The following is a 12,394-nucleotide window of genomic DNA, read 5'->3' on the forward strand; positions in this document are numbered from 1 at the left end:
GGCCACTCCCATTTAGCTCATTTCACATCCTGGGGCCAAAGCCCTGAGCTTCAGTTTCCCTGTTTCCCTGTCTGAGAACTGGGCAGCACAGACTCCCACAGCTGGCCATAGCATCTGCCATTCTACTCTGGACATGCTGGGAAAGAAGGCTGTGCCTGACCTGCTCAGAGGCCCTGTCCCCCTCCTCAGGTGGCTGGATGCTGAAGATGCCCCAGGTTCGGGAGAGTGACCGAGGCCTCTACTCGTGCCTAGCAAGTAATGAGGCTGGCGAGGCACGGAGGAACTTTAGCCTGGAGGTCCTGGGTGAGTCCCAGGTCCTTCTCCACCTGGGTGGGGTATGGGCTAACCCTGATTTTCCTTTGTTTTTTTGGATACAGCCTCCTAAGAAGTGTTCAGGGGCCTGGGGGCGGGTCACTCCTGGTGATTCTCAGCCAACTGCACTGGAACCAGCAGTGCTGATGCAGGAATTACTGGACATGTCCAGGCCCTGCCATGCTGGAGAACACCTAGCCCCTGCATCCAACATTGCCGAGGCCTCCTGGGTTTCCCCTGTGATGTTCAGGGGGCCGATAGGGCACCAGGGTTAGAAGTTCTTGCTCTGGGGCTGGAGTGGTGGCGCTAGAGATAAGGTGTCTCCCTTGCAAACGCTAGCCTAGGACTACCACTGTTGGATCCCCCCAGCATCCCATATAGTCTCCCCAAACCAGGAGCAATTTCTGAGTGCATAGCCAGGAGTAACCCCTGAGAGTCGATGGGTGTGCCCCCTCACAAAAAAAGAAGTTCTTGCTCTGCATGCAACAAGCACTTGTTAGAAGCTGTGCAGGGTAGGAGTGTCAGAGATGCCCCCAGAATCCTGCTGTATGTTGGTCCAGCTGGGTGAACCAGTCAGGTCAGTCCTCTACTGTCTCCCACTCCTCCCAGTTCCTCCCAGTATTGAGAATGAGGATGTGGAGGAGGCCATTGAAGTCCTTGAGGGAGATCCCACCCACCTGGCATGCAATGCTTCAGGTAAGCAGTACTATGGGGTTCATCAGGAGGGAGGGCTCTGGAGTTTTGGGGTTCTAGTCACCCTGGTCCCTGTCCTACTGCTCCAGGGTCTTTGGGACTTAGAACCACATCTCTGATGTCTTGGAGTTGTGCTATTTCAACCTCAGCAGTATCTGTCCCCTTATCTCAGCTTTCTGAGTCCAGGGGCTGTCCCACAGGGCTCCAGGTACAATCCCCTCTCAGCAAGATCAGAGTAGCTTGATGTCATCCCTTCATGCCAGCAGCATTTCAGCACACAGAGTTGACCTGTAACCTTTCCTCTGTGCATGGCAGAGAGGAATTCCTGGAATGCAGAGATGGGTGGAAGGATAGGTGTGAAGTAGGATTGGTCAGGATAAATGGGATGACTGGTAGTTGGGTGGATATTAGGTAGGTATTAGTAGGTTACAAGTACTATAAAAGTATTGATAGATGAATGAAAATAATAATAAATATGTAGATGGATGGATCCATATCTGAGATAGGTGGATGGGTGAATGGAGGGAAGATGAATGGGTGAATATATATGTAGATGGGTGCATGGATGAACCCATGAATCCATGGATGGATGGATTGATATGTGGATGGGCAGTTGGATAAATAGGTTAGTGGTTGAAAAAATGGATGGGTAGGTGGGTACATGGATGAGGATTTGTAGATGGTGGATATAAATGGATGATTATATCAGTGGTTGAATAAATGACTGGGTGGATGAATATGTGGATGATAGATGTATGTATGGGTGGGTAGTTGGATGAATGCATGGATAGATGGACATGTGAATGGGTTGTATGTATATATGGATGAGTAGGTGGATGTCTGAATGCATGAATGGATTGATTAATATGTGGATGAACCCACATATGGATGAGTGAATGAATCTATGCATGGATGATGCATAGATATATGTATAGATGGTTGGGTAAATAGATGGGTGGTTGAATAAATGCATGAGTAGGTGGGTGAATGGATGAATTTGTGGATGATGTGGATGAAGGGTGGGTGGATATATGAATGAATGCATGAATTGATGGATATGTTGGGTGGCTAAGTGAGTGAGTGAATGCATGGGTATATAGATGGGTTGTATGGATGGATGGATGGGTGACTATATGGATGGGTGAGTGGATGGATGGCTGAATGTATGGATAGATAAATATGTGGATGGCTTGTATGGATGGATGAGCAAGTGGATGGATAGAGGGATGGGTGGGTATGTGGATGGGTTATATGGAAGGATGGGTGAGTGGATAGATATATGAATGCATAGATGAATGGAAGGTGTATATATGCATGCATACATGGATTCTAAATAGATATGTTGATAAGTTGAAATAGTGTTTGGAATTTTGGATTGGAGGTAGTTAATGGATGAAAGGAAGGAATAACTTGCCTTTCTATCTGGACTGTCCATGCCGAGTCATCTCTGCCTGAGTAAGGAAAGAGTAACCGTGCCATGCTGTGACAGGCCCAGCCTCGACTCCATGGCTACATCAGAGCCCTGTGCTGTTGTTGGGCTTTTGGATTGACAGGGACCATCCATGTCCCATCCTGTGGGAGCCCCAGCCCCTGGGCTTAACTGGCAAAAGCCCATGGAATGGTCCCACCTGCCTCTCTCCTGTACACAGGTCACCCCCAGCCCATGGTCACATGGTTCCAAGATGGTCAGGTCTTGGCTGATAGCAACACTCACCACGTGTCTTCAGATGGGACTCTCCTTTGGGTGCCCCAGGCCAACCTGTCCAGTGCCGGCCACTACTCCTGCATTGCTACCAACACTGCAGGCACCAAGACCAAGCACTACAAGCTCAGTATCCTGGGTGAGTATTGGGCAGGGACTGTAGCAATGCAGGCTGAGCAGTGGTCAGTGAGGTAGACTACAGGGTCTTGATCAGACCACTTGTCACTGAGTGGGGTTCACCAGGGGTCAAGCAGCACCAATGCACTACCTCAGGAGACTAGAGGAATAGTTGTTCAACAGGCAGAGCATGCTCTGAAAAACTCTGGAACAATCCAAGATGAGAGGGGAGGCAGACCTTTTCTGCCCTGCAGGGAGCAAGCCCCTCACTCTGAGCTCAGAAGTGGCTTGAGGAGGTCAGCCAGACTCAGAAGGGCTCCAAGACACTGATAGGTCATGAGTACATTAGGAGGTCTTTGGGGAAACTGACCCAGCTTCTCTGGGGCATTAGAATATCTTTGGAGAAACTGAGGCAACTGAGGCATTACATGGTGTGTGTGCATGGAGATTTTGGTGGTCCTGTGGGCAATTCCCTGAGCTGCAGTTTTCTCTCTGTTATATTCCCCCTGTCTGGGTCTGTCACTGGGTCAGAGATTGGGGTCTCTACTCATAATGCCTTCTCCTTGTCCTCCTTGCAGTGGCCCCCACCATTCTGGGAGTTACAGAGAATGACACAGATGAGGTGACAGTGACCATCAACAACCCTGTGTCTCTCATCTGCGAGGCACTGGCCTTCCCCTCACCCACCGTCACCTGGATGAAGGATGGGACTCCCTTAGAAGCTTCCAGAAATGTCCAGCAGCTGCCAGGTGATGCCCTTTGATAGAGGGGTAGTCAGGCCAGCAGGAGGAACTACCATGTCCCTATCCAAGCAGGAGTGACCTGGGCCACCACTGCCCCCCCAACAGGTACCCATGGGCTACAGATCCTGAATGCCCAGCGTGAAGATGCAGGAGAGTACAGCTGCGTTGTCACCAATGAACTCGGGGAGGCTGTGAGGAACTACCATGTTGAAGTCATCGGTGCGGACAACCCTGGGAACCCCAAGACTTGTCACTTGTGACTTGGCAGATGCTCCCCAGGCCCAACCAGGACTCAAGGGGAGGAATAGAAGTTGGGTCTCTGCCTGTCATGCCCATTCTCTCCTCACACTACACTTTGTCAGTATTTGAGGCCTGGGACCTCCGGAGAAGCCCCAGTGTCACCCCAGGCACCCTAGACTTCCTGTCACGGACACTGCTCTGTGCAGCTCCACATCACAGAGCCAGCCTCCTTCCTGTTGTGGGGAAGGGGCCCTTCTTGACCACGTTTTGTCCCCTCAGTGCCCCCATCCATCTCCAAAGATGAGCCTGCAGAGGCAGTAAGTGTACGGGAGGTGAAGACCAAGGTCAACAGCTCGCTGACCCTTGAGTGTGAGTGCTGGGCCGTGCCACCGCCTACCATCCGTTGGTACAAGGATGGGCAGGTAAGCGCCCACCTGTCCTGCCTTTTCCTGCCTTCCCATGTCCTGCTCTGCCCTACCTGCCTACCCTGCCCTGACTTCCCCTGCCCTGTCCTGTTCTGCCCTCTCCCGCACTTCCTGCCTAGCCCTCCCCTCCCTGGCCCTTCCCTCTCTGATGCTGTTCTTGGATGATGGAACTGAGCACTTTTGCTTGTGACTCAAACACTTCTCCCTGAAATTCTGAATTGTGTGTAGTGGCTGGATCTCAGACCACCAAGCTCCCAGTCCAGAACTGAACTCGTGGCCTCAATGCCCACACAGGGGTGCATTAGCCACTAAGTCCACATCCTGCCCCACCTGCATTGTGTCCCTTGTGTTAACACAGGAGGGTTTTGGGGGGCTGAGAGTTAGTGTCGTAGTGGGAGGACACTATCTCCCGGCTGGATATCTGGCATCCGGTATGGTCCCCTGAGCATGAAGCCAGGAGTCAACTCTGAACACCACTTGGAATGACTCCCCAATAATAGGGCATTGACTGTAGACTTCCGGTCCCTCATTTCTGGTCCCTGCTCCCCCTCTTTCTTTCAGCCCGTGACCCCCAGCCCAAGGCTCCGTATTCTGGGGGATGGGCAGCTGCTTCAGATTCAGCCCACACAACTCTCAGACTCGGGTCGATACCTCTGTGTGGCCAGCAATGTGGCGGGAGAGGACAGCCAAGACTTTACTGTGTTTGTTCAGGGTGCGTGGGCCAGGGAGCAGAGAGGCCCGGGGGCTGTGGGGCCAGTGGGGTGCAGGATTGGGGCCACAGGGCCAGGGTATTGTGGAGTGTAGGACTGGGGAACAGCAGGGCCAGTGGTCTGTGGGGTGCAGGACTGGGAGTCATGGGGCCAGTGGGCTGTGGAGTGTAGTTCTGGGGGACTATGTGGACAGTGAACTGCAGGTTGTAGTACTGAGGGGCCATGTGGCTGTGCTGGGGGTAACAGGCACCAATAGCCCAAGTGAGTGTAGTTTACAGTCCTGAACAGGCTGCCTGGAAGTGGGGCTCAGGCCAGGCTCCTCCCACTTTCCATGAATCCAGCACAGGGCACCCCTTTTTGGCTTCACTAAACTCAAGTCCAGCAGGAGCCTGGACACTGAACAAATCCCCCATCCCTACTGCTACCCCTGTGGGAGGACAGGGGCTGTTACCAGATATGGGCCACTCAGAGGTGTCACCCACAAGATCTATCCACACCTGGGTGGTGTTAAGGGGGGCCTGATCTTGACCTTGGGGCCATGAGAGTCCTACCCCTATCCCAGACACAAAAGGATGGAGCTAAACCTAGACCCTGGGGTGGCCTAGACAAACCCACGGCTCTATTCGGGAACCTGGGGGTTACTCCAGAACATTCTGGGGCAAGAGAAGCTACCTGGGTTGATGAGCAGGGAGCTGCTGAGGCTGAGTGGGGTGTGTCTCCTGCTCCCTGCTCTAACCTTGAATGAAAGGGATGAGATGGGAGGCACAGAGACAGGGTAAGCTGAACCTCAGGAGGTCTCCTAGACCCAAATTTCCCATTGGCCCCTTGGCTGGAAGCTCCATCCCCCTTTTCCTGGTGCTTCTCTTTCCCTTGGGGCTCACTGACCTGGGGTGAAAATGGCTCTTTCGAGTCAAAGGACCCTGCTATTTGCCTCCATCTCTTGGAACTATATCTCCGCTGGCACCTCGGGGTAGCCTGGCAGATGACTTCTTGGGGTGCCAGTCCACCTGCATGCCTGGCCCAAGCTCTGCCATACATGGATATGGTGGTTTGAGATCCTAGTTGCTCCCTTGACCTTCTCTGGCCCGGTGGCCTCCAGCCTCCTCCAGAGGAGGAAAGCTGGAGTACTCCCACCTTTAGGCCCCCCTAAACAAATACTGGCCAGAGTCCAGACCTAGAATCCTTATGGGTGGCCTTATGCAGGGCATGATATAACAGATTAGGGGATAGAATGAGCAGAGACATATCCCTGCCCCCCCAGCTGTGTCCTTATAGCTCTGTTTCCCCCTTGCAGTGCCCCCCATCTTCCAGAGGGTAGGGGATGACGGTGCCACCTTCGAGATCCTGTCCCAAGAAGAGGAGGCCCGGGGGGAAGTGACTGAGTACCGGGAGATCGTGGAGAACAGCCCTGCCTACCTCTACTGTGACACCAATGCTGTGCCGCCCCCAGAGTTCACGTGGTACCGGGAGGACCAGCCACTCTTGGCTGAGGATGGGGTGTCCCTCCTGCAAGGTAGAGGGCCTGTGTGGAGGGACAGACATCTCCACTCCACTGCTGGCAGCTGGGGGACCCTGGACAGGCCAAGCTGGGTAGACCTCTGGGTTTTGGGGGGAAGAGGCACACTCAGTGGTGCTCAGAGGTTATTCCTGACTCTGTGCTCAGAAATCATTCCAGGTGGTGCTCCAGGGACCCTATGGGATGCTGGAGTTCCCTATGGAAAGCCAGGTCGGCTGCTTGCAAGGCAAACGCCCACCTGTCTGTTGTCACTCTGACCCCCCAGATCTCTCTGGGTTTTACATAGAAGTTTCACTTGTTTTTACTCAATGGTGCAGGAGAGAACAGTTCACTCCCTGAAATACTCAACCAAACAGCCCTGATGTTCAGGTTCGATGTTCAGGCCTAGTGATGGGATGCAATCAGGGTCCAGAGGGACTGGGATGCCCCAGGGGGTGTTGGGGGCGCCTAGGTCTGCATGGAAGAAGTCCCCCTCTGAGGAACAAACCCCTCAGCCTGGGTCTATGGCCCCCAACCCCAAATCCTAAACACTCACATTGTCCCTAGCCCTGCACGTTAGGGCCAGTCCGGGTTAGTTCTTAATCGCAGAGGGGCCCTTCTGAGAAGCTGAAGAAGCCCCCCAACCTCAGTCCTGCACATAGTGGAACCGGTTCCACCTCTAGGCTCCTAAAAGCCCAAACCCAGTGGCAGGGATGTGCCCACTGTCACCAAACAGCCTTCAGGACTAGCCAGGCCGGGCATGGACTGTCCCCAGGACAGATGCGATGCTGTAAGCCCCCCACCCTCCGCCCAGGCTCTGTCCCCATGTCCCCACAGGTGGCCGCGTGCTGCATATCCCTCTGGTCCGTGCGGATGATGCTGGGAGATATTCCTGCAGGGCCTCCAACGAGGTGGGCGAGGACTGGCTGTACTATGAGCTGCGGGTGCTGAGTGAGTGATGGACCAGGGGCGGTGTCATGTCGGGTTGGGCGTGGCTTTCCTGAGTTCTGCCCAATGGTGTGGTCAGAGTGGGTTGGGGCGTGGCTTCCCTAAGCTCTGCCCAATGGTGTGGTCAGAGTGGGTTGGGGTGTGGCTTCTCTGAGCTCCACCCAGGGGCGTGGTCATGCTGGGTTGGGGGCGTGACTTCCCTGAGCTCCGCCCCAGGGCGGGGCCAGGTTGAACCTGGGCGTGGTTTCCCTGAGCACTGTCCTGGGGCGTGGCTAGGCAGGTGATCAGCTTGAAATTTAGGGTCTAGGGGCTCCAAAACAGCCTGTTAAGGCCCAGCTCAGTTGTCTCTGCTGTGTGACTCTGGGCACCGACCTCATGCCCTCTCTTCCCAACCCTGGCATCACGGCCTGAGAGGATTTGGGGAGCCCCTGCACCACCCCAACACTGCCTTCAACTCATCTCCCCCACCCCAGCCCCACCTGTGATCCTGGGGGACACGGAGGAGCTGGTGGAAGAGGTGACCGTCAACGCCAGCAGCACCGTCAGCCTCCGATGCCCGGCCCTGGGAAACCCCGAGCCCAGGGTCTCATGGCTGCAGAACGGGCTGACCTTCTCCCCAGGCTCGGGACTGGAGATCCTGGAGGATGGGCATGTTCTGCAGGTCAGAGAAGCTTGACAGGGTCTTCCCGGGGAACAAACATGGCTGATGGGGTCAGGACTCAATCTGAGAGCAGAACTACCCTCTGCCTGGAGCCCTGTTGGTGCCTAGAGAACAGCTGGCAAACATGCTCATGGCTTCATGGGGCACAGACACAGGGACTCCCTGGGCAACCTTATTGGGGCGAGAGGCTGCCTTGAGCCCCCAAGAGACTGGGCAGATTCTCCCCATCCACTGCAGTCACCTTTATAACCTTTGCCATGGAAGGAATTGCTGACTCTGGGGAGTGACTTGGCAACAACTAGGGGCCAGCCCCAACCAAGAGGAGAAATATGTGGTGTCACCAAAGGGACCAGATACAGTGCCTAGCCTCCAGGGATCCTACTGCCCCCGGTGTGGGGTGGTCTGGGAAGGAGGGAGCCCACAACAGTCCCTGTACCCTCAGGTATCCATGTCTGAAGTTCCTGAAGCTGCCAGCTACATGTGTGTGGCCGAAAACCTGGCAGGCTCTGCCGAGAAGCTCTTCACCCTCAGGGTGCAAGGTGAGGGTCAAGGGCTGGCCTGGGGTCTCCACTCGCAGTTTGGGGATACTGCCTAGACCCAGGGCTGAGCGATAGGGGGTCTGACCCAGTCTGGAGTGACTGGAGAGCATCACCCCTGAGGTGGGGGCTGCTGTGGACCAGGCTTGGGGCTCAGAACCCCTAACCCCCGACCAGCCCATCACTACCAGGTCAAGGCCAATTCATTCCGCCTCTGTCCATGCAACATCTGGTGGGAGGGGGTGTACTGGGGCCTCTAGGCAGAGGGTGAAATAACACACCAGTTTGGTCACTCCAGTGCTGGGACCCTGACTTGCTGTGTGGTCTTGGGGAAGTAGCCCATCCTCTCTAATGGCGCAGCACAGCCTGGACAGAGACCAGTTGGAGTGCAGGGAGAAAGGGCCCATGTCCCTTTATACCTCCCTCAACCTCCTGCACATGTCCCAACATGTCTGTCTTTGTCTCTGTGGCCTTGGGGACAGTCCCCCCTCAGATCGCAGGCTCGAACCCAGAGCACGTCACCACCATCCTCAACAGCAGTGCCACATTGTCTTGTGAAGTCCATGCACAGCCCATCGCTGAGGTCACATGGTTTAAGGAGCGCCAGCCTGTGACCCTGGGACCCGGGCGCTTCCTTCTGCCTGGTGGGTAAACTGAGGCTGTGGGGAACCTTTGGGATTGTGAGTTGATTCTCTGACCCTGATTTCAGGCTGGAACTGGGGAGGGCTTTAGATTGGGATGGAGTGTGGGGTGCAGGAATGAACCAGGGCTGGTGTGAAGGGCTGGGCTCCCCCACCCCACCCCACAGGCACCAACACACTGCAACTAGCCCGGGCACAGCTGTCAGATGCAGGAACATATACATGTGAGGCCCTGAATGCTGCCGGTCAAGACCAGAAGCTGGTGCAACTCAGCGTGCTGGGTGCGTCCTGCCAGGGTCCCCCATCCCCCCTCCCTAGAACCAATGTCCCTCCCCCCACCCCACTTCACCTCCTGCAACCCACAGAGAGGCAGCTGGCTGCAGAGATGGTGTCTGGAATGTGACCGTCCAGGCCTGGGATCAGATATGCTTGGGCTTCAAGTCAGGCTGTGTGGCCTCAGTCAGTCGCTCTCCCTCTCTGAACCCCAATTGTTCATCATCAGAAAGTGGCTAAGAATGGCATGATGATGCCTGAGTGGCTGGGAAGGGACAGAGGGGTCCCCACAGAGTTGACTTTAGTTCTGCTCTTCAGTATGAGGAGAAGCTGGCGCAGAGCGACCTCCAGAACTCTTTGGAAGTTTCTCTTTGGCCCAACACTGGTGCGGTGCATATCTCTCCTGAGCCACGGCCACCAGAATGCCTTCTACAGAGCTACCAGGGAAGACAGGCTGTGGGGGGCTGCCACATTCAGGAAGGAGCCCCACAGAGCTGCGGGGCCACCAAGACCCAGACACCCTAGCCAGCCGTTTGGATTCTCTCCGTCATCCAAGTGCTCCCCAGGGTGGGTTTGACTCAGACACCTGGGTCACCCAACTCACCCTGCTGTCGCCTCCTCCCAGTGCCCCCCACTTTCAGGAGGCCTCCTGATCCCCTTCAGGACACCATCCAGGTGAGGGCAGGTAATGAGACCGTCCTGAGCTGTGAGGTGGATGCGCACCCCGAGCCGGTTGTGGCCTGGTCCAAGGATGGGCAGCCAGTGGGGACGTCAGCAGCCGGGCAGACCCTGCACATTCTGACCGCCCAGGTGAGAGCCACAGGCAGGGGCTGGTGGATAGCACCTGGCACCTGCGGGTCCCCAATTTTCTACCCAGGTGACTGCTCATCTGTGCACCTAAGGCTCCAGATCCAATTCTGCAGTATTCTGTACCTCAGTTTCCCCAGAATCACATGCTTTGTTCAGGCCCCTCCCAGGTGGATGGGGATTTGGGGCTAAGAAATTGCTGCACCCGAAACCCTTCCCATCCCTTTTCCAACCTAGGGCTGATAATCCTGTAGGCTTGCAAAGCCCTTCTCAGGAAGTGTGAGTTTCTGGGTATTCATGGGGGATCCCCTCAGTCACCATGTCTTCCCTCCCTAGGTGTCGGACTCGGGTCTATACAGCTGCAAAGTACAGAACACAGCTGGGGAGGCTGTACGGACATTTGCCCTCTCTGTGCAGGGTGAGTGGGGACCCAACACTGCCCATCACCCCTGCTATCCATGTGGCTGCCAAGGATGAAGAGCAGTTGCTATGGAGCTGGGGATTGTCTAGCAGCAGGTTCAGATTTGGGACACAACCTTATGAGAGTCAGTCCTGGTGGACTCACTCTGGTGTACCCCGGAACCCTGACATTGTCTGCAGAAAATGAGGTTCTGAGCAACCTGTATTTATTTGCTCAGCACATGGCTCTCTCCCATCTTTGAGGCAGGTATGGCTCATTGCCAATCCAGGATCTGCTCACGAGCACTGGACTGGGAGTTCTCAGGGATCAGATACCCAAGAGTTGGGGTCTTGTCACCACTGTCCTGAGCCCCAAGGACAGAGCAGAGGTAGCACCCAAGGAAGGGTGAGGAACCAGGGCATCTGGGATCACTGTTGTGGTCAGGTCTTGATTTAGCTGCAAAGACCCCAAATTTAGTGAGTTAGGTAGAAGTTTCCTCTTCTTGGGTGGATATGGAGAGTATTAGGCTAAGCTAATGATTCAGAGGGAGAGGGACAAACATGGAATAATTGCATTCATTTGTGGGATATAAAAAAAGATAGATAGTATGATAATAATATCCTGAGACAATAAATAAGAGGGCCACAGTCCAGGGAGGAAGAGTGCCACAAAGAGCAGGGGAGTGCAATTAGGGTAGAGAAGGGACCACGATGACAATAAAAATGGGAAATAATCACTCGGACAAGAACTGGGTGCTGAAAGGAGGGAAAGTGATATGCATGATATCCCTTCAGTAACCATATTGCAAATCACAATGTCTAACAGGTAAAGAGAGAGAGAGAGAGAGAGAGAGAGAGGAGAGAGAGAGAGAGAGAGGAGAGAGAGAGAGAGAGAGAGAGAGAGAGAGAGAGAGAGAGAGAGAGAGAGAGAGAGAGAGAGAGAAGAAAAATGTCCACCACAGAGGCAGATAGGGGAGAGGGTAGAGAAGAGGGAGGGAGGGAAACAGAACATTGGTGGTGGGAAAAGTGCACTGGTAAAGGGGATTGAACATCGTTAAGACTGAAACTAAGTCATGTAATGTGTTGGGTTACCAAAATGTACTGACCAATTCATTTGGCCAACGAAGGTCAAGTTCCATCCTCCTGGTGTGTTTGGGACCAGGTAATTTTCCCCAACTGATGACCAGGAAAGAATGGATCCAAGGCTGATTAGCAGATACCCTTTATTCTATTTTGACAATATTGATATAGGACAAGAGAAACTGAGATAAGTTCACGGTGGCAAGACAGAGCAGAAATATACCCAGGGGGGAGTTGAAGCACCCGGGTGTAGATAAGCATAAACATTGAGCTTAGGAATGCTTTGAGAGCAACAGTGTTGGTAGGTTTTCTCTTCTTAAACCAGAGCTCTCTGAGAGGAAGGAGGAATGGCCTGGAGTCAAGCCTGATTAGTAATAGCTTCTTTGTGTTGTCCTTCCCCATCTCTGGAGTTGTATCTCAAAAGCTTTCACCTCAAGGAGAATCTGTGGAACAATTGCTCTATGGGATCCCCCAGGACAGTAAAATAAACATGATAAATAGGGCCATACCAGTTTTGCCAACAGCATGGGTGAAACAGCCACCACGATTTTGGGTCAAGACCCTACAAATGCATCTGCAATCCCCTGAACTAAATTATTACAATGAATTCCT

The 12,394-nt window shown here is 54.1% G+C and overlaps 1 protein-coding gene across 1 annotated transcript in view; it reads left to right on the top strand.

Moving 5' to 3' along the window:
• Positions 1-12,394, top strand: part of HMCN2 (hemicentin 2) — a 145,846-nt gene that overhangs the window by 94,661 nt on the left and 38,791 nt on the right. The window contains 15 exon segments of the mRNA XM_049772813.1: positions 190-303; positions 922-1,008; positions 2,655-2,846; positions 3,403-3,573; positions 3,673-3,786; positions 4,087-4,229; positions 4,794-4,944; positions 6,237-6,455; positions 7,275-7,388; positions 7,859-8,046; positions 8,489-8,585; positions 9,065-9,226; positions 9,391-9,504; positions 10,122-10,306; positions 10,640-10,721. Coding sequence (XP_049628770.1) covers positions 190-303; positions 922-1,008; positions 2,655-2,846; positions 3,403-3,573; positions 3,673-3,786; positions 4,087-4,229; positions 4,794-4,944; positions 6,237-6,455; positions 7,275-7,388; positions 7,859-8,046; positions 8,489-8,585; positions 9,065-9,226; positions 9,391-9,504; positions 10,122-10,306; positions 10,640-10,721 — 2,133 coding nt within the window.

The sequence above is a fragment of the Suncus etruscus genome, chromosome 5 (genome assembly GCF_024139225.1).
Source record: "Suncus etruscus isolate mSunEtr1 chromosome 5, mSunEtr1.pri.cur, whole genome shotgun sequence".
NCBI lineage: Eukaryota > Metazoa > Chordata > Mammalia > Eulipotyphla > Soricidae > Suncus > Suncus etruscus.